General features: G+C 40.8%; 1 protein-coding gene across 1 annotated transcript in view; it reads left to right on the top strand.

The window, feature by feature from the left end:
• Positions 1–14604, top strand: part of UBE2N (ubiquitin conjugating enzyme E2 N) — a 41673-nt gene extending 27069 nt beyond the window's left edge. Inside the window, exons 2-4 of the mRNA XM_056116455.1 lie at positions 9206–9452; positions 9619–9759; positions 11059–14604. Coding sequence (XP_055972430.1) covers positions 9206–9452; positions 9619–9759; positions 11059–11099 — 429 coding nt within the window. The 3' untranslated portion in view covers positions 11100–14604. The remainder of the gene's footprint in view (positions 1–9205; positions 9453–9618; positions 9760–11058) is intronic.
• The last annotated feature ends 4514 nt before the right edge of the window (positions 14605–19118 follow it).

Genomic DNA, 19118 nt, shown 5'->3' with positions numbered 1-19118 from the left:
TGGACCTTTATTATTTAAGGAGTCCTAGGATATTTAGTGCCTACATTTTGTTGTGATCACATTTGAAGCTTAAAGTAACTAGTTATCTAGAGGAAGGGTTGGTTGATTTATTTACACAAGAGCTTCTTAAGCCTCAACGTGTCAGCTGAGAAATTTTTGCAAGACTCTGGGTATATAGGTATACAATTAAACAGCTAGTGATAATCATATTTTTAAAAAATTTTCATTACACCCACACTCATGGAACCAAAACCCAGTTTCATTTTGCTTTGACTTACAAAAGTTTATTAAAATTCAGTTTCAAGTAACTTACATTAAGTCCATTTTTTTTGTTTGTTTTAAATTTTATTTATTCAAGTCCAATTTTTATCCTAATTTTAAGTGTAGTTTTATCCTAATCTTAGGTGTGCAGTAATAGATATGAAGATTAAATGAGGTACACAGGTAGAACGCATGTTTGCCCCTGGTACTTGCACCGTGGTTGTGGTATTCACCCCAGAGTACAAGGGGCAATGTCACATATTCTTGCAAAGCTCATACTTATATACAGCGGAGGTGCTTGCTTAGGGCTTGTATACTTCACTTACAGAGCTTACAGGTGCTCACTGGGAGTTGCATTCCGCCCCAGTCCCCCAAGATGTTGGTCCATAACCAACTTTGCTCAGGGTTTATCCTGGAGGTATTTGCAGGACTATTAGCAGTGCTGGGTACTGGGTATTGAACTGGGGTCAGCTGCATACAAGGCAAGTGCCTTAGCCTCTATACACTCTTCAGCTCTGGGGTTATTCCTTTAATTGTGGTGTGCACTGTATGCTTGGATGTGTGCCAGAGAGCACGTGCACGTGCACACTTGTCGGGTCAGGTGGCAGGTTCCTGATAGAGCTTCGGGGACTGTGCTGGCACATCTGCACTGGGATTCCAAGACTTGACATCTTATGCTCTATGGCAGTTAGTTTCTTCTGAACCATCTCCCCTCTCCCCCCACCCCCCGCCAGGACACACAGCTTTAATTATTGCTTGAGTTTATTGCTACCATCGTTGATTATTGATTTCTTCCAGTATGCATTATTGCTATTGCTTATCTGGAAGCAATCCTTCAACAGTCCCAGCTCTTACAGACCCTTCTTCCAGAGCATACAGACTAGTTAGTGAAAGAAAGAGAAGAAACACGAACTATGATAACCTGGTATATTTAGCAAAGCCAAAAAATCAAGATGTGGTAGATGAAGAAATCTAGGAATTTAGTCTAAAAATTTTCTTTATTGGAGGCACATGTGTTAGAATTTTCAAGTTTTTGTTCATTGTCAGTGGCTAAAACTATCTTTAATTTTCATTGACAACAGGTATACTACTCCTTTTTATTAGTTTTGTGTTATCTACATCTGCATACATTCATTGAACAAGCATTTTCAGAATTTTGTTTTTCTACCATATCTGGTGCAACTTTTGCTCAGTGCTCAAGGATTATTTCTCAAGAGAATCGTATGTGGTGCTGGGGATTGAACCCCGGGGATTGTGTGCAATGCAAATATACTATCTCTTGAGCCCCGTAAGCATTTATTTTGCCGTAACACCTTTATCTGCTCGCTGGATTACCCTTTGGGTAGTTTTGGATCTGACAGTTACTGTGCTATAAGAAAGATACATGATTGGTGGTAACACTTGCACAGGAAATGACAAGTATGGGTCCTTTTACTAACCTTCACAGACTTACTTGATTTGGTTTGTGGTTGGCATGGAGTGAGCAGTGGCCAATTCGAATTTAGAGATTTCTATCCGGTTCCATCTCTTGTGGATTACTGTAGACAGAATAAAGAGTACTACTCTGTTACCAGTCTGACTGGAAATTGTCCTTTCAACAAAGAGATATCTTGGTCTAAAATTTCAGATTTAGCTTTTGAGACTCAGCTTTTAAAACATTTTTCCATCTGCCACCTAAGAAATCTTGAGCTTTTAGTGTGTGAGGGAGTGGAAGGAGAGAGAGGAGGAAGGGATCTCCCTTGTGTTTCAGTTCTTTTAAACTTTTCATTCATTGAGGCTCTGTGATTTACAATACTGTTAATGATGGTTTCCCATGGACATCATTCCTAATTCTCATCCACCCCTCACCAGTGATCCCACCTCCCTTCCCCCTCCCCCTACGCGTCCTCAAACCCTTCCCTTTCAGCTCCCACACCTACTCCATTCAGTGGGTGTTTTCCTGTCGTATTGCCTTTGACTGCTTGTTGCTCTTTTGCTATGTCTTGAGCTCAATATCTGACTTTAGGCTAAGCAATATTTTTGACACTTAGAAAACTCTGGGGTAAAATTATTAGCTACTATTAGTATATGGTTAAAAACATTTTTTATTTGCAAGGCATAGGGATTAAAGTAAGTAGTTGACTTAATAAATCCACTAGGGGGTAGTATACACTATAAAAACAAAGGTATTCTTCATTGGTTCACCCTTATTTCATCATGAGGTTGGTTGGTCTAAATTAGTTTTTGTCCATGTAATTCTTTTTATTTTGGACCACCCCTGGCAGTGCTTGATTGTCCTTGGGGGACCATGCAGTGCCATTGAGCTCTCTCTCTGGCTCTTTCCATGTAATTATTTAAAACATTACTGTAATTCAGGATTTATAAATAAAATTTTGTCACGATGGCAAACAGTAACACGTATTCCTACTACAGTACTCTAGATATCTCACGTATAGAATTAACTTTTTGTATAGAATTTAAAAATAATTGTTGGGAGGTGGGGGTGGGTTTGGCCCAATGGTGTCTGAAGGTTCTGGCAGTGCTCTGGCAACCATGTGATACTGAACATTAAATTGGATCTGGCCACATGCAAGGCAAACCCTGTAACTTTTGGGCTATCTGGCCCCTTTATGTGCAATTTTTTAAGGGAAAAATAATATAAAACTATTTTTTAAAGAAGTTATTCTTTTTATTTTTTGGACTACAATCACCTATGGACTGGAGCTATAACACAGCAGGTAGGGCATTTGCCTTGCATGTGGCCGACCTGAGTTCAATTCCACCATCCATCCCTCTTGGAGAGCCTGGCAAGGTACCGAGAGTACCCCCCCCACATGGCAGAGCCTGGCAAGCTTAAAAGGAAAAACACATTTTTGATTTTCTTATAGAATACACGGTGAAATAATATTTTGGGTTAAAATACATAGAATTTTATCTGATTGTACTTTTTGTGTGTATGGCGGGTACACTGGGTGTTTGTTGCTCAGGGATTACTTCTTGCTCTGCATTCAGGGATCACTCCTGGTGGGACTCAGGACCTTGAGGTGCTGGGGATGGACCCTGGGATGACCACATGCAAGGCAAGTGCCCTACTCGTTGCACTCTCTGATCCCCTAGTTTAGCTTTTTTTTTTTTTAATTGAATCACCATGAAATATGCAGTTACAAAATTGTTCATGATTGGGTTTCAGCCATACAAGGTTCCAGCACCTGTCTGGTTTAATTTTTAATGTGGCTACTTAGAAAATTAAAAAATTGGTAGCTGGAAGAAGAGCATGCTTCGGAACTTTAATCATGGTGTACCTTGGTGACCTTAGCCGTAAGGATTAGTATCTTAGCTGACTTTAGGATTTGTAAGCAGGTAGTATTGAACAAGCTGAGCACAACTTTGGTTCTAATCGAGGTAGAATACATTCTTCAACCATGTTACAGTATTCCTAAAATTCATCATGTTAAGCAAAATCTTGCTTTTACTGCAGGTCACATGATGTTATAGATAATGGCATTTTAAAAATTATCATTTTTTAGAGACTGGAGAGCTGATACAGTGGGCAAGGTGCTGAACTTTTATGTAGCTAACTTAGGTTGGATCTCCTGCACCCCATGTGGTCCTTCAAACACCACAAGCTTTGATCCCTGAGCATTGCAGGTGTGGCTCCCAAACAAAATTGTTATGGACCTGAAGAGAGATCTAGTACAGAGGTTAACATCCAGCTGGGTTTGATCCCCAACACTGCAAATGATTCCATGAGTTGTACTTGGTGTGAGCCCCCCATATTAGTAATTTTTAAAATTTCATTTTATTAAAGCAAGATTTTTTTTGCGGGGGGGAGTTTGTGTTTTGGTTTTTTGGGTCACATCCAGTAGTGCTCAGGGGTTACTCCTGGCTCTGAGCTCAGAATTTAGTGTTTGTGGGACCATAAGGGATATTGAACCTGGGTCTGCTGCATTCTACCCTCTCTGCTATTGTTCTATCTTCAATGCAAAATAGTTTTTATTAAAACTTAACGTGATTAGAGAAAAAGAGAGGAAGTACTTGTTCAAGAGAGTACACAGGAGGTCCCAGATAGATAATATAGTGGGTAGGGCAATTCCTTGCCTGCCACCAATCCAGGTTTGAACCCCTGGCATCCCATATGGTCCCCTGAGCACCTCCATGTGTGGCCCAAAACCCCAAAATAGAGAGGGATGTTGGGAGAGAGATGGACAGTCTCACAGACTCAGGCTTCACCAGGGTGGAAAAAGCAAGCAAGGATACAGAGAGAGAAGCAAGTGAGGTATGGATTCAAGGGAAAACTGACTTAAAGAGAAGAGCAAGCCCATTAGTAATACACACTTTAAAATTGCAAGAGGGACCTTAGGAGATTGCTCCCAGGGGGGCTGAAATGCACATTTTGCAGTTCTAGGAAATAGACTCTGCAGTAGAAATTTGAGCCTCTTTCATTTCCAGAGTTGAAGAAATCACACTTTAACTTCGCTTCTTTTCTACCAAAGAACAACATAAAGCTAGGTGTCTCAGAGTTAACATGTGTGGTGAATAGTAGTAGGAAGAATTTATTTTCTACCAAGTTTTTGCCTTTTTGGGGAAAAAAATGACACCAATTATGGGTGATAAGATTTTCACATGCTAGCATCTTGACGTGTTCCGTTTGATTTTCCTTTTCTAATGTATGCTGTGGTTTTGTTTTGGAAATAACTCCTGTTAGTCTTAATAATTATAAGCATCTGTTCATTGTATCCAAACATATCCCTTAGAACCTGAGAGCATGTGAAAGTTATTTCAAAAGATTTTCCACACCTAGGAGCTTATTATAGAATGTGTTGTGATTAAACTTGGAAATCAATCCATGTATGTTCAGTTTACAACTACGTTCTTTGGGAAAACTCTGAATTTGAGGGTGAACTGAAGAGGAGAAAATGATTGTGCTATCTCAGTGTGTACCAAGAGTGATTTTGAAGCTATTTTTGGGTATGGTCTTGGAGGCTCTCCTGAACACTTTTTATAGCTTCGGATAGAGCTGCTACTACTTTGCATAACGAGAGTTTGCATTTGGGGCTTTTGGAACCAAGTTTTCTTTTTACTCTCTATCATCCTTTTGAAAAAGACTTTCTGAAAAATATCATGACCTCTGGGGAAAAAGGAAAGGAGCACAAGAAAAGGAAGACAGAAGTGAGGAGAGGGCGAAGTTCAAGGAGCTACCCTTGAATTCTTCCTATAGTTCCTTAGGATTTTCCCTGAACTTGAAGACTAGCCTCTAGGTGGGGGCTTCATTATTGCAACTTGAGAGCTTTTAGACTTAAGGTCTAGCATTTCAGTTTCTTTTTCTTTTTTGCTTTTTTGGTCACACCCAGCGATGCATAGGGGTTACTCCTGGCTCTGCGCTCAGGAATTGCCCCTGATGGTGCTCAGGGGACCATACGGGATGCTGGGAATTGAACCTGGGTTGGCTGCTTGCAAGGCAAACGCCCTCTGTTGCTCCAGCCCCAAGCATTTCAGTTTCTTACTTGCCCTTGCATTCCCACAATTAAAATAAATAAACTAATTTTGAATTCAAGTATTAACTGAACTACTTTGAGTATGAGCTTCACATGTTTGGGAGGGGAAAGGCATTTTTTAAAATATGCATCTTGTGACTCAGTATATAACTGTGCTGACAGTAAGTTTTTTGTTTTGTTAAGACTATGCATGGTAGTCTGTGGAATGAGATAGTGTAGGTGATCTTTTTTTTTTCTTTTCTTTTCTTTTTGGGTCACACCGGCAGTATTTGGGGGTTACTCCTGGTGGTACTTGGAGGACCGTGTGGGATGCCAGGATCGAACCCAGGTTGGCGGCATGCAAGGCAAACACCCTACCCACTGTACTGTCGCTCCACCCCCGAATTACTTTTTTTTTTTCCTTTTTGGGTCACACCTGGCAATGCTCAGGGGTTAACTCCTGGCTTTGCACTCAGGAATCACTCCTGGCAATGCTCAGGGAACCAAACATATGAGATGCTGGGAATCGAACCTGCGTTGGCTGCGTGCGAGGCAAACGCCCTACCTGCTGTGCTATCACTCCAGCCCCTGCCCCCAAATTACTCAAGTGAGGGCAGTGTAAATCCAATATTTGTAAAATATTTGGACCACACCCAGCGGGGCTTGGGGGTACCATATGGGTTGCCAAGGATTAAACCTGAGTTGACTGTGCCAGGCTAGTGCCCTGCTCACTGTACCATCTTCCTGGCCTCACAACTACAATGTTCTTAGTGTTTTTCAGTATTTTTGCATTTGTGTTTGTTTTTGAGCCACTTACGATGAAGGATTTGGAGGCTACTTCTAAAAGTTGCTTGGGGGTATTGCTCCCCGACATGCTGGGGACCCAAGCTGTGCTGGGATTAAACCTAAAGTTCCAGAATGCAAGCATATGATCCTATCCTTTATGCTTTCTTCCCTGCCTTCATCCAGTGTTTTTCATACTAAAAAGTTTATAAACCCAGTTATCAGAATTTTTTTTTTTGACTGCACATACCTACTTAAGATGTGAAATATAGGGGCTAGCACAGTAGTACAACGGGTAAGGTACTAGCCTTGCATGCAGCCAGCCCATGTTCCTTTACTGGCATCCCATGCACCTGGTCCGCCATGCACTCACTTCCAGGAGTAATTCCTAAGTGCAGAGGCAAGAGTAACCCTCAAGCACTGCTAGGCATGGCCCAAAAAGGGTGGTGGTGGTGGAGATGTGAAATATGTTCTATGAATATATAGACTTAGACACACTCTTGCCAGTTTATTTACTGTTAACATTTTTTTCCTGTTTAAAAAATCATTTCTAAATTAATTTCTTACCTCTCTGAATACGTTTCTTTCTTCCCCTAAAATGCGCAATTCCAATTCCGAATAACACTGCTCTAATTACATTAAAAAAGACGTTCTTAGGGTTTATTTCTTGTTCTTGTAACAAAATAAGTTCTTAACAAGTATGTATTGAACATCTATGGTGCGAGGCACAGTTCCAAGTGCTAAGGATATAGCAGTGAATAAAACAGACTGAAACGTCTCCTTTTATGGAGCTTCTATTCTGAACAAAGTAAGTGAGGTATGTAATATGCCAGTGGTGGAGCTGTGGAGATAGTGAGCAGAGATAGGAGTGTGGTGGACAGGGTGGAATGGGGGAGGCACACACTTTGTGGACTGAATAAAGAACTTAGGAGTGGAAGGAGAGTGCCATATAGTTTAGGGGAAGTCCAACTGCAAAACGTCTTGGATACACACCTGGCAGGTTGAAGAACTGAAAAGCATCCAGTCTGTCAGGGCAAAGTGAGCCGAGTAGGAGTAAGAGAAGCATGCTGGGGTATGCAAGAGAGGTGGGTGGAGCGAAGAGATCATATCCAGAGCCTTTGGGCAGCAGGGCCTTGTTACAAGGCTTTCCAAAGGATCTGTGTAATCCAGGGGCTGGGGAAGCAGGGTCAGAGACAGAACAAACCAGGAATATGTTGCATCGAAAGAGGGCAGTTAAAGATAGAAGATCAGAAGCAAGATGTGTGAATCTGGAGAGGCTTGCACAGAGTATGTGGTGTGGGGGAGGCAAGGAGAGAGATGCCAGCGCTGTGTCCTTGAGAGGGTGAGGAATGGGTAAGGCCTGCTCAGAGCAGGGTATGCGGTTTCATTCAGTCACCGAGAAGGCAGAGCACAGGCATGCAGATGGCAGGTGGCTGTACAGTGCAGTGGTCGAATCTAATGAAAGACTAGAGCTTCCTAAAATAGGAAGCAGAGTCTTGTGAGCCAAAGGCAGGAATGAGTTTGGAGATGTGGAAGCTTGGTAAGAGGCAGAAGAATGTTATTTAGCAGAAAGGGACATGGAAAGGAGAACTAAAGATTGTTGACCCTTTGAGGTTCATTTTTAGAGACTAGCCAGGTTGGTAGTATATGGTTCTCTAGCCTTAATGAGGTGCCTGGCCCTTGTTCTTCATTCCATTTGTGTCATTTCTCCCTCTCGCCATTTTCATTGAGGCACGGTGATTACGATAATATTAACAATAGTATCATGCATATAATGTTCAAAATCACCCTTCTCCCCTCGACCCCAATTATATTTTTTTCTGAGGGAAGATTTTTCATGAGTTTTAAAAAACTAAATTGTTGGGCTAGAGAGATGACGTAGAGTAAGGTGTTTGCCTTGAACCCTGGTGCAGTACCATGTACAGTGCATTGAGCACTGCCAGGTGTGGCCCCAATACAAAAATAACCCCTATTTATGTACTATGTTTAGTATTTTGGATCAGCTCATGACTTCATACATGTGATGCATGTGCTCTACCACTGAGCTTTATCTCTGATCGAACTTTACTTTTTGTGAGTGGGGAGGACTCCCAGTCCCTTTGTTTTACCATTTTTGGAGGGTGGGAGGATGTTTCTCCCAACTAAGCTCAGGCAGCTGGAGGCCTTTCCTAGGTGTTTCTTGGTCAGCTGAGCCATGTGGGTGATTAAATGCAAGGCTGAGGATTGTGGCCCTATATTACATGGGCCAAATCTATTTACAGGGGCCTCCTAAACCATGTGACACTGGGGTCCTCCAGTATTTATGCCATCAATATTTGCTTGCAGTTGTATTTAGCTCCTTGTGATTATTTAAATGATCTTTCATTGGATATCTTCATTTTTATAAGCTAAAAAAAAAAAAACAATGGTTGGAAAGATCTGTTACTGAGAGGTTTCAATTCCTAGAGATAATTTTCTAAATTTTTTTTTGTTTTTGGCCACACCTGGCCTTGCTCAAGGGTTACTCTTGGCTCTGTCCTTAGAAATTACTCCTGGTGGTGCTCAGGGAACCTTATAGGATGCCAGCGATCAAACCTGGTTTGGCTGGGTGCTAGGCAAATGCTACCTGCTGTACCTGTTGTATTCTCCGTAGCCCCCAAGTTTTCTAATTTTTTTGTGTTTAGCAGTGACTTTTTTTTTCACAAATGTTTTATGTTTTTCTGTTGTAGGAAACCCAGCGTTTGCTGGCAGAACCAGTTCCTGGCATTAAAGCAGAACCAGATGAGAGCAACGCCCGTTATTTTCATGTGGTCATTGCTGGCCCCCAGGATTCCCCCTTTGAGGGAGGGACTTTTAAACTTGAACTATTCCTTCCAGAAGAATACCCAATGGCAGCCCCTAAAGTACGTTTTATGACCAAAATTTATCATCCTAATGTAGACAAGTTGGGAAGAATATGTTTAGATATTTTGAAAGGTAAGTGTTCATCTTTATGTGTTATTAAGATTACTCCTTTATTCTAAAGTTCCATATGAGAATCTTGAGCCTTATATAAAGACTCAAGGAGATGTGGGAGGGAAATGCAGCAGTGCTGAAGCAATTTCTTTTTGCTTAATCATTCTGGATTTCGTTACCTTCATAGATAAGTGGTCCCCAGCTCTGCAGATCCGCACAGTTCTGCTATCGATCCAGGCTTTGTTAAGTGCTCCCAATCCAGATGATCCATTAGCAAATGATGTAGCGGAGCAGTGGAAGACCAACGAAGCCCAAGCCATAGAAACAGGTATTTCATACTTACTCAGTTGTTTTCCTTCCAGTCTCTCCCGGCCCCTGCAATGTGAGGGATTGAACCTCAGCCTTTTGCTTCACTTTTGAACAAATTTATACTACTATGCAACAAAACAAAAAAACTCTTTTTTTGTTTGTTTTGTTCTTACACCATTCCCAATGATGCTCAGGGATTACTCCTGGCCCTGCACTCAGGGATCACTCCTTGTAGGGCTTAGGGGATCATATGGGATGCCAGTTTGAACCTAGGTCAGCCACATGCAAGGCAGTGCCCTAACCCCTGTATTATTGCTGGCTCTCTTTGTTTTTAACAACAAATGCATAAGCAGAACATATATAGAAAAAATACATCAGATCCGGATTATTGCATGTAAAATGCCTTTTATGTTTAAGCTCTATCATCTGAAATATAGGTTATCATATTTGATAAAAATGATATAGGAAATAAGATAATATCACTTAACATGATTGAGAGATCTTGGATTCTCTCTATAAAATATATGATAATATATTTATATAATATCTACACACACATAATTGATCTAACAGCTACCTGTAACTACCTGTTTCCTATCCACCTAGCAATACGTAAAGTAATGGAAACTTTAACTTTTTTCTGGGCGCGGATACTAGGGAGTGAACCTAAGCTCATACCTGTAAGGCAAGCCTTCGACCACTGTGCTGCTCCCCAGACCAAGTGTTTTGTTTTGAGAGTTTTTTGGGTATATGTGTGTCTTTGTGGCTGGACTATTCCCAGCTCTAGGGGTAGTGCCAGGAAGGGAACCCAGCTTTATCTCCTGGGGATGAGCCCAGGTCTCCCACATGCAAAGTATGTACTTAGCCTGTTAAGCTTCTCTTCAATCTTCTTTTGAAGAGGGAGATTTTTCCTTTTACAAATTGATTAAATGTTGCATTTTAGTTGAAAGTGTTTGAACTCAGTAAGCTTCTTGAAATAACTTTTAGCATAATTAGGGAGAATATATATATTTCTTATATATTTAGAAATATAGAAGACTTTCTGGTTAATTTTTCCCTTTATATTTTAACTATATAAACAGTGTGGTTTGCAAAGTTGTTTATAGTACAACTGTTTTAGGCATTCAGTGTTCAACACCAATCTGTTCTGGTTAATTTTTAAAAACTTCTGAAGTTCATTTTAGTGTTTTGCTAATTGCACATAGACAGTATTTAAGAGGTTTAGCACATTTTCCTAATTAATATTTACTTTTGTATAGATTTTGGAAAGTTAACAGAGGAAGCAAAATAATAATTGCATGTTTGTTTTTATCTACAGCTAGAGCATGGACTAGGCTATATGCCATGAATAATATTTAAATCGATCTGATCATCAAGTGTGCATCACTTCTCCTGTTCTGCCAAGACTTCTTCCTTTTTTGTTTGCATTTAATGGACACAGTCTTAGAAACATTACAGAATAAAAGCCCAGACATCTTCAGTCCTTTGGTGATTAAATGCACATTAGCAAATCTATGTCTTGTCCTGATTCACTGTTGTAAAAGCATGAGCAGAGGCTAGAAGTATCATCGGGATTGTTGTGAAACGTTTAAAAGCAGTGACCCTCACTGCTTTTATTCATTTCCCCCATCATGGTTTAAGTATAAAGCACTGTGAATGAAGGTAGTTGTCAGGGTTAGCTGCAGGGGTGTGGGTGTTTTTCTTTATTTTATTTTTTTTTTTGAGGGGGGGGAAGGTAGTTTTATATTTTATGGCTCCTTTCCCCCTTATTATGGTGATCTAATTGCATTGGTTAAAAGCAGCTAACCAGTTCTTTAGAATATACTCTCTAGCCAAGTCTAACTTTATTTAGACGCTGTAGATGGACAAGCTTGATTGTTTGAACCAAAATGGGAACATTAAACAAACATCACAGCCCTCACTAATAAGATTGTGACTTTGCTGTCAAGTGTAGAATCCTCCCTTCAAGAAAAAGCTTGTGACCATTTTGTATGGCTTGTCTGGAAACTTCTGTAAATCTTATGTTTTAGTAAAATATTTTTTGTTATTCTACTTTGCCTTTGTAGAGTTTATTTTACTGTGTTTATTTCATCTTCCCAGTGTGACAATCGTATTTAAAAAAATTAAAGCTGATGGACCATTCTGAAATTGAATGGCAAGAGATGGATTTTTCCCCCACCGATGCAAATTTGTGTCACAATATCACTGAATGGAGTATTTATAAGCTGCCCCTGAGCATGCATAATGCATCAGTATCTGACTTCTTTTTTCAACCCCCTAGAAATTTGAATTAAATGTTTTTGTGTTATCTAATTTAGGTGACCTTTGGTGTCTTACCACAGTGCTTGAAAATTACAGGAGAATCACAACAAAGCAGCAGTTGTGACTGAGTTTCACCATGTGTTTTGCCATGTTTGTGTCTGGCGTTTGGGTTACAATCTTTCCCTTAGTTCTTGTCTGAAAACTTTGTGTAGAACCAACCTCTGGTGTGTATTTTTAGGAAACATCATTCTGATCATCACTTGGCGATTTGCTGAGCTATTTGAGTCTTCCTTATATACCTGACGAGCAGATCTCAAGCAACCAGCTGGCACTTAAGTGTCATCACCAGAAGGGTTCCGATGCCAGCACGACTCCTGCAGTCAATGAATCTTGGCATTCATCCCTCTAGTATTTGTGATGGGAGCTCCTTTTATTTTGATACCTGGTAAATTGTATCTGCATTGATAGAATCTCTGCCCTCCAGATTTTTTTAACTGTTATTTCTCATCACTCTTAATTCCTAATTTTTGTCATTTTAAAGTCATCACTGTAGCCAGTATGTATAATTGTGAACTGCAGGTTGGAGTCGTTTCTCTTGCAGTTGAAGGTAATGGATATTATGGTCCATCTGAATTTTCCCCACTCTTATTCACGTAACTTCTGGAGTTTCTTCAGAATGTGGTGTATTTTATTGTGTTCCTATGTAAGATGAATTATCTATTAAAATTACATTTTCAACATACAGGAGTTTTTAATGACTGGTAACTGGTTCCCCGCCAAATATGCATTGCTTGGAAACAAGTGTTAGTATAATTCAGTTGTCCTTTATAACTTACAAGGTATTTTGCAGCCAAGGAAACAATCTGATTCTTGTCAGGGACCCAAATCAATGAAAATTCAAGTCGTTGAATAGAGACAAGCTTTTATTTTCTTCTAGGTGCCACTATTTCTGATGATTGTATGATAATGGTGTACGGCTTATAAATTTCCAGACAAATCTGTTGCACCACTAAAATCTCAAATAGGACTGTGGTATCTATTGAGTTTGTGAATCACAAAAGTGTAGAAATGAACTGAGTTAATGTTATTTCGAATGGATTTGTAATTTCCAGGCATGATTTTTCTCCCCTTTGCTTTGATGAGTCCCCATTGTTCTTTTTTTTTTTCTTTCCCTCATTTTGTGGGATGAAAGAGCCAATATCTTGACTGGTTACTTCTCAGGGAAGAGATCGGAGCAGCTGGCAGCAGCACCAGGCTTTTGGGCCTGCGTCCCTTGTTGCACCCAGTGTGATTGATCAAAACGTACTCATTCAGTGTTGAGTACTGAAACGGAGTAATTCGCATGAAAGCCCTAGCAGTCTGGTAACTTGGAGGATCTGACGATCCAGTTGCAGCAGACATGACTCCTCATCAGGCATGATGGCACTTGCTAGGAGCAGCAACCACCCCAAGTAGAACTTGTCATTCTTCTCTTATTCACCCTGCCCATGACCCGTAGATAATCCTGTTCCCTTATAAAACCTCCGGATGAAGGAAAGTGTTTAACAAACATATTTCATATATGCTCAACACTATTTTGGAGGGGGTGGTGGTAAGGTGAATGGCCCTGCTTCCAGAGATGCACTGTGTTGTCTTTTGATGACAGCGGCACGGGTGGGGCCGATGCTGGATGGATAACCAGCAACTACAGCTCAGCTTGGAGAAGAAAGGACTGGGGGGGTGAGGTATGCCATGGTCAGGGCATTGTGCAGTTCACACGGGAACAATAGCTAGAGCTGCAGGAGAGGAAATGAACCTGATAAATGACTTTTTGCAAAGTAAGCTCCGTCTATAGAGCTTTTCTGAAATTTTGGTATTGATAAGAGCTTACTTTTAATTAAATTTTTAAAATTTGGTCTTAGTCTATTTTGCTGCGATTTGCTGCTACACAAGATATTAGTAGTTCACAGATGCTGCCGAGTAAGATGCTGGGTCTGAAGTAAAGAGAATTTAATCTTTCTCTAGGTCAGAAACATTTCAGAAGCACTTAAAACACAAATCAATATACAAAAGCACTATTAAAGGCTAGCGGGGAAGAAACTGATATCCTGTAACAGTTTTCAATGTTCTGCAGAACTGGTGTTTGAAGATCACTGTCCTCTTAAGACATCCTGAATACAATTTTAGCTGAATGGAACTAAATGTTGCTAAGGGGATAATGGGGATTGGTTTCACTTTCAAGTTTTTCTCTCTGGTGGATGGCGCAGGAAGATGCTTTGGTTCTTTTTGTTTGTTTGGTTACTCTAGCCACATCAGGGTTTATTTTTTTTTCTCATTGCAAAGATTTAAATTTTTCAAAAAGGTAACAGCCTTAGCTAGAAAAACTGGCCAAAAATAATTTTAAAAGCCATGACCTAGTTTATCAGTCTATTTAAGAAAAAAATGTAATTTCACTGGAAAAAAATAATGTATTTGGGGACTGGGGCAACATTTCATTTAGCTCTTTAGCATGCCTGTCTAAGGAATTATATCAGGGGTTTATTTTTAAATGATCACAAGAGCAAAATATGTTGAATGTAATAACTTGAAAGAAATATAAAGAATAAAGACCTGTAATCTACCACCAAGACTGGTGATATTTTTTCTGTTCTCTTAGCCCTGCACTAATTTTAATGTTGCAATTGGATACTGCGAGGATTTATTCCAAGTGCTTGCTTCGCTCCGCTTTAACTTACAAATTGGATCTGAGAGACAGACGCTGGACTAAAATTTTTCCTGTTTAAATCCAGACTTGACCATGAAGAGTTTGGGTCCTCCCTTCCCCCTAGTTCTGTCTGCTAGGCCTGCAGCTGGTCTCATTTTCTGTGTAGCTCTGGGGCAAATGTTTGGAATTATACTTGAAGCTAGGCTCAGGCTCTGTTAACTCTATGGGATTGTTTTGGTTGCTTAGTGATCACAGATAAAAGCAAAAAGTAACAGCTAAATTTTTATTGCGGGTGAGGGGTTTTATCACCACATCCAGCTGTGTTGTGGGCTTACTCCTGGCTTAGTGCTCAGGGATTACTCCTGGTGGTCTATATGTGGTGCTGGGGGGTCAAACGGGGTTGGCTGTGGAAGGCAAAAGTCATACCCCTTTACTGCCTTGCCCCACTGCTGAATTTTTGGTTATTTTCCTTCACAGTAGATCCCTCATCTTAGTATGTTTTTATGATGCTTGTGAAGGAACTTTAAGATTCAATTAGAGTAAATAACCCTGTTTTTACCAATTAAAGAATCTTTTGCTGCCAAGGGCCATTGGGATGTAGAACATCATTCCCATACAATCCAAACAGATGGTGGCCCAGGTCACATGACTTTAAATGACTTTGTATAATGGCCCACAGGAATACACTTTCAACGCCTGATTTAGAGTAGCATGTTTCATTAATTCTGATCTAGTCTAACCTGGCTTATGACTTTCGAAATAGCTTCATGATCTAGATGAATAAATCCCAATAGTTCTTAAATTTCATTCTTACCTAGAAAGCTTCCGAGTTTTGGCTTAATTTCAAAGGTAAGACTAAGGCTTAGACATGTCAATAGCCTCTTAGCTGTGACACTTAAAGTTGTTGGTTTGAATAGACTAGATTGGAACTTGGTGCTGTTTTCCTCAAGTTTTGGCAAGATTTTTAGCAACTGAATGAGCAAGTAGCATTTGCAGGTTTTTGCTTCTAAAACAGTATTTGTGCTATGTGGGCCAATTAACTGCAACAAATGGACATCTGGATTCAGGGGCCATAATGGTAGTACAATGGGTAGTGCCTTGATATGACCAACCCAAGTTTGATACCCAGCACCACATACGGTCTCAACAGCACTGCCAGGAGTCACCTCTGAGTGTAGAGCCAGAAGTAAGCCCTGAGCACAGCCGGTGTGGCCCCCAAACAAAACTTTTATTTTAAGTAAAAGGGGGAGAGAGGATGGTAGATAACTTAAAGGCCAAATCATCCTGTTTTCTTGCAGCCCCCAAACTCTGAAGGTCTTACATTTAAGTAGTTGAAAATACTTTTTGAAAAAATTGTAAGCTTTAACTCACTCCAGTAACTAAAATTTGTGTGGTTTCCTTTGTCCCTTTGATAGTAATATTTACACATAGGATAAAAGTTACATATAGGTCAGGCTGGGGGGTAGGGTGTTTGCCTTGCACACAGCCACCCTGGGTTCGATTCCCAGCATCCCATATGGTCCCCTAAGCACCGCCAGGAGTAATTCTTGAGTGCATGAGCCAGGAGTAACCCCTCTGTATTGCTGGGTGTGACCCAAAAAACAAAAAAAGTTACATATAGGTCAAGCATTTATTGTGCCGGATTTTTTTCCTGTAAAATTACTGGGTACTGGGGAAAAAGCATTAGTACTTGCCTTGCACAAAGCAGATCCACGTTTGGTTTCTGGCACCCCAAGGACTTAGTATAATCTGAGCAGCTTCAGGAGTAACCCCTGAGCACCTCTGGGTGTGGCCCAGTTCTCCCACCCCCAACAAATAATAAAATTTTGAAATCACAAACATGAATGTATTACACAGATCTTAAACTGATCCATGCTGACTTTCAATAAGTGACCTTGGGAGTGGTGGGGTTGAAAAAAAAAAGTAACCTTGGTGCCAGAGATAGCACTAGGGATGAGGCACACACAAGTGACCTTAGTTCATTCTCTGGTACCACATGGTCTGGAGCACTGCCAGGTATGCCTCAAAGACTGTCCCCTCTCCACAATACAAAATAAAGTGGCCTTTATGCTGTCTATGTATGGAGGAAAGGCAACGGCAACACATCCTTGGTAACCGACTAGGACTGTTCTGCAATATGTATCTGTGACTATTTTCATATAATGTGCATATTATTTTTGGACTAAGTTTCTATGAGAATTGCAGGTTGCAAGTTATGTGCACTTTAGATTTTGAGCGATAGGTGGAGCGATAGCACAGCGGTAGGGCATTCGCCTTACAAGCGGCCAACATGGCCGACCTGAGTTCGATTCCTCCACCCCTCTCGGAGAGCCCGGCAAGCTACCGAGAGTATTCGATATGCCAAACACAGTAACAACAAAGTCTCCAATGGAGACGTTACTGGGCCCGCTCGAGCAAATCGACGATCAACGGGAGGGCCTTTACCTTTACCTTTAGATTTTGATGACTATGCAAAAAGCCTGTACTTTTTTTTTTTTGCTTTCTGGGTCACACCTGGAGATGCTCAGGGGTTACTTCTGGCTCTGCACTCAGAAATTAATTGCTCCTGGGCAGTGCTCTAACCTGGGGCTGGCTACATGCCCTGTAAATACCGTACCTGCTGTACCACTCTGGCCCCAAGCCTCTGTACCACTTTACCTATCTAGACCTGAGTCTTGTTTTTGTGCTGCACGTTATTTGCTCAGTGATTACTCCTAGCTCTGCAGTCACCACTCCTGGTGGTGTTCAGGTGCTTGGACCTGGGTCAGTCATATGTAAGGCAAGCCCCCTTCCCACTGTATGAGTTGCTCCAGCCCCAACTGAGTCCTTTTTATATCTATTCCATTATAGGCATATTTTGCAAGTTGACAATTACCTCTGTCTCTGGGCACTTTATTCCCTTACTGTGCCATTATCGTTGCTATGAAGCATACCTAAGTCTTTCCCCTGTTCTGTGAATTTAGTTGGACTCCTATTGCGTTCAAAGTTCTTTATGGTTGATTTATGGCCATTTTTTCAAAAATAAACGATAGATGTTTTACAATGCTATTAATGTGTTTTACAATGTTATTAAACACATTAACATAGTGTTTAATAACACCCGAGAAATTTGATGGCCTGTGAGGATGTTAAATGTAAAAAGGTGAAATATAAGGCCAGAGATAGTGCTGGGGTTAAGGTGGCTCTAGCCCTGGTACCACATCTTGAACATAGTTGGGTGTAGCCTAAAAATCAAAAGAAAACATGGAAGTGTAACTTGACAGTAGCACAGACAATGTAGCTTTTCAAGTGGACAAATTTGCTCTACAATTCCATATGGAACAGTATTTGGCTGGCAGGGGGAATATTCTTAAGCACTTGAAGATGAAACGTACTTGAAAAAGCTAGCTATATTTTATGGACTGTGAACACCTAGGTAGTAAGTCCGTTGTTTTTAAGGGCAAACATGTTCTGTGCTGTATTTCCAACTGATGATGGGTAGAAGAAAGCACATTCGGATTGTGAACTGGTATCAGAAAGTCCTAGAATCTCTGGCCCTCTGAGCACTGGAGGCATCTTCCCCCACCTCTACCCAAACCCCCACCCTCCATATGAAACAAGTATTGGCTGGAAACTTGCCAATAAAGTGCATTACTGCTACAAGGAATTTAGCGTCATACTCTCAGCCAATCTACAAAATTCTCCAAAAGACCTGTAGAGAAATTTTTGTATTTCAGTGTTTCATTGGAAAATGCTTTTTGCTTTTGGACCACAGCTGGCAGCGCTTAGGGGTTTGTGCTCAATGCTCAGGTTTGCTCCTGGAACTGTGGTGCTTGGGAAAGACTCAGCGCCTCTTGCACGCTCCAGGTATTTCTCCAGTCCCAACATCAAATTTGTTGTGTTGCCCCATCCCCTCCTATTTAACCGGCCGAACCAGGTTTGATTCCTCCACCCCTCTCGGAGAGCCTGGCAAGCTCCCCGTGATGTAATCGATATGCCAAACACAAGTCTCACAATGAAGACTGGGCCCGTTGGAAAAAAAATCGATGAACAATGGGAGGACAGTGCTACATCAGAAAGCAAACGAGATTTAGGGGGGTTGAACTTGGACGAGCATCTCAAAGCTGATGTTTGGTCTGCAGGGTGCTTTATTAAAAAAAAAAAAGCTGCAGCAATTTATGGTAGTGTAGAAAGTGTACCTCAGTCAAGTTTTTGATAACTTCCAAGAGCTCTTATTTTCTATGTAGTATTTTTCTTGGGATACAGGGCCGGGGAAGAACAGCAATAAAATAGGATGCACCTTAAGTACATTACTAAATTAAATTGATGTCTAATGTAAAAGATACCTACTCGGTGATGGTGACATCTTACTAAGGATCATGAAAGGATGTTTTGTAGATGTACTAACAGAATGTATATGGATGTCAATGGGAGAAACAGCCAAGTTGTTAACT

This window comes from Sorex fumeus, unplaced genomic scaffold (genome assembly GCF_029834395.1).
Source record: "Sorex fumeus unplaced genomic scaffold, SorFum_2.1 ptg000003l, whole genome shotgun sequence".
In the NCBI taxonomy this organism is placed as follows: domain Eukaryota; kingdom Metazoa; phylum Chordata; class Mammalia; order Eulipotyphla; family Soricidae; genus Sorex; species Sorex fumeus.
Note: the sequence above shows the minus strand (reverse complement) of the source record. Positions and strands in the feature narration are given on the sequence as shown.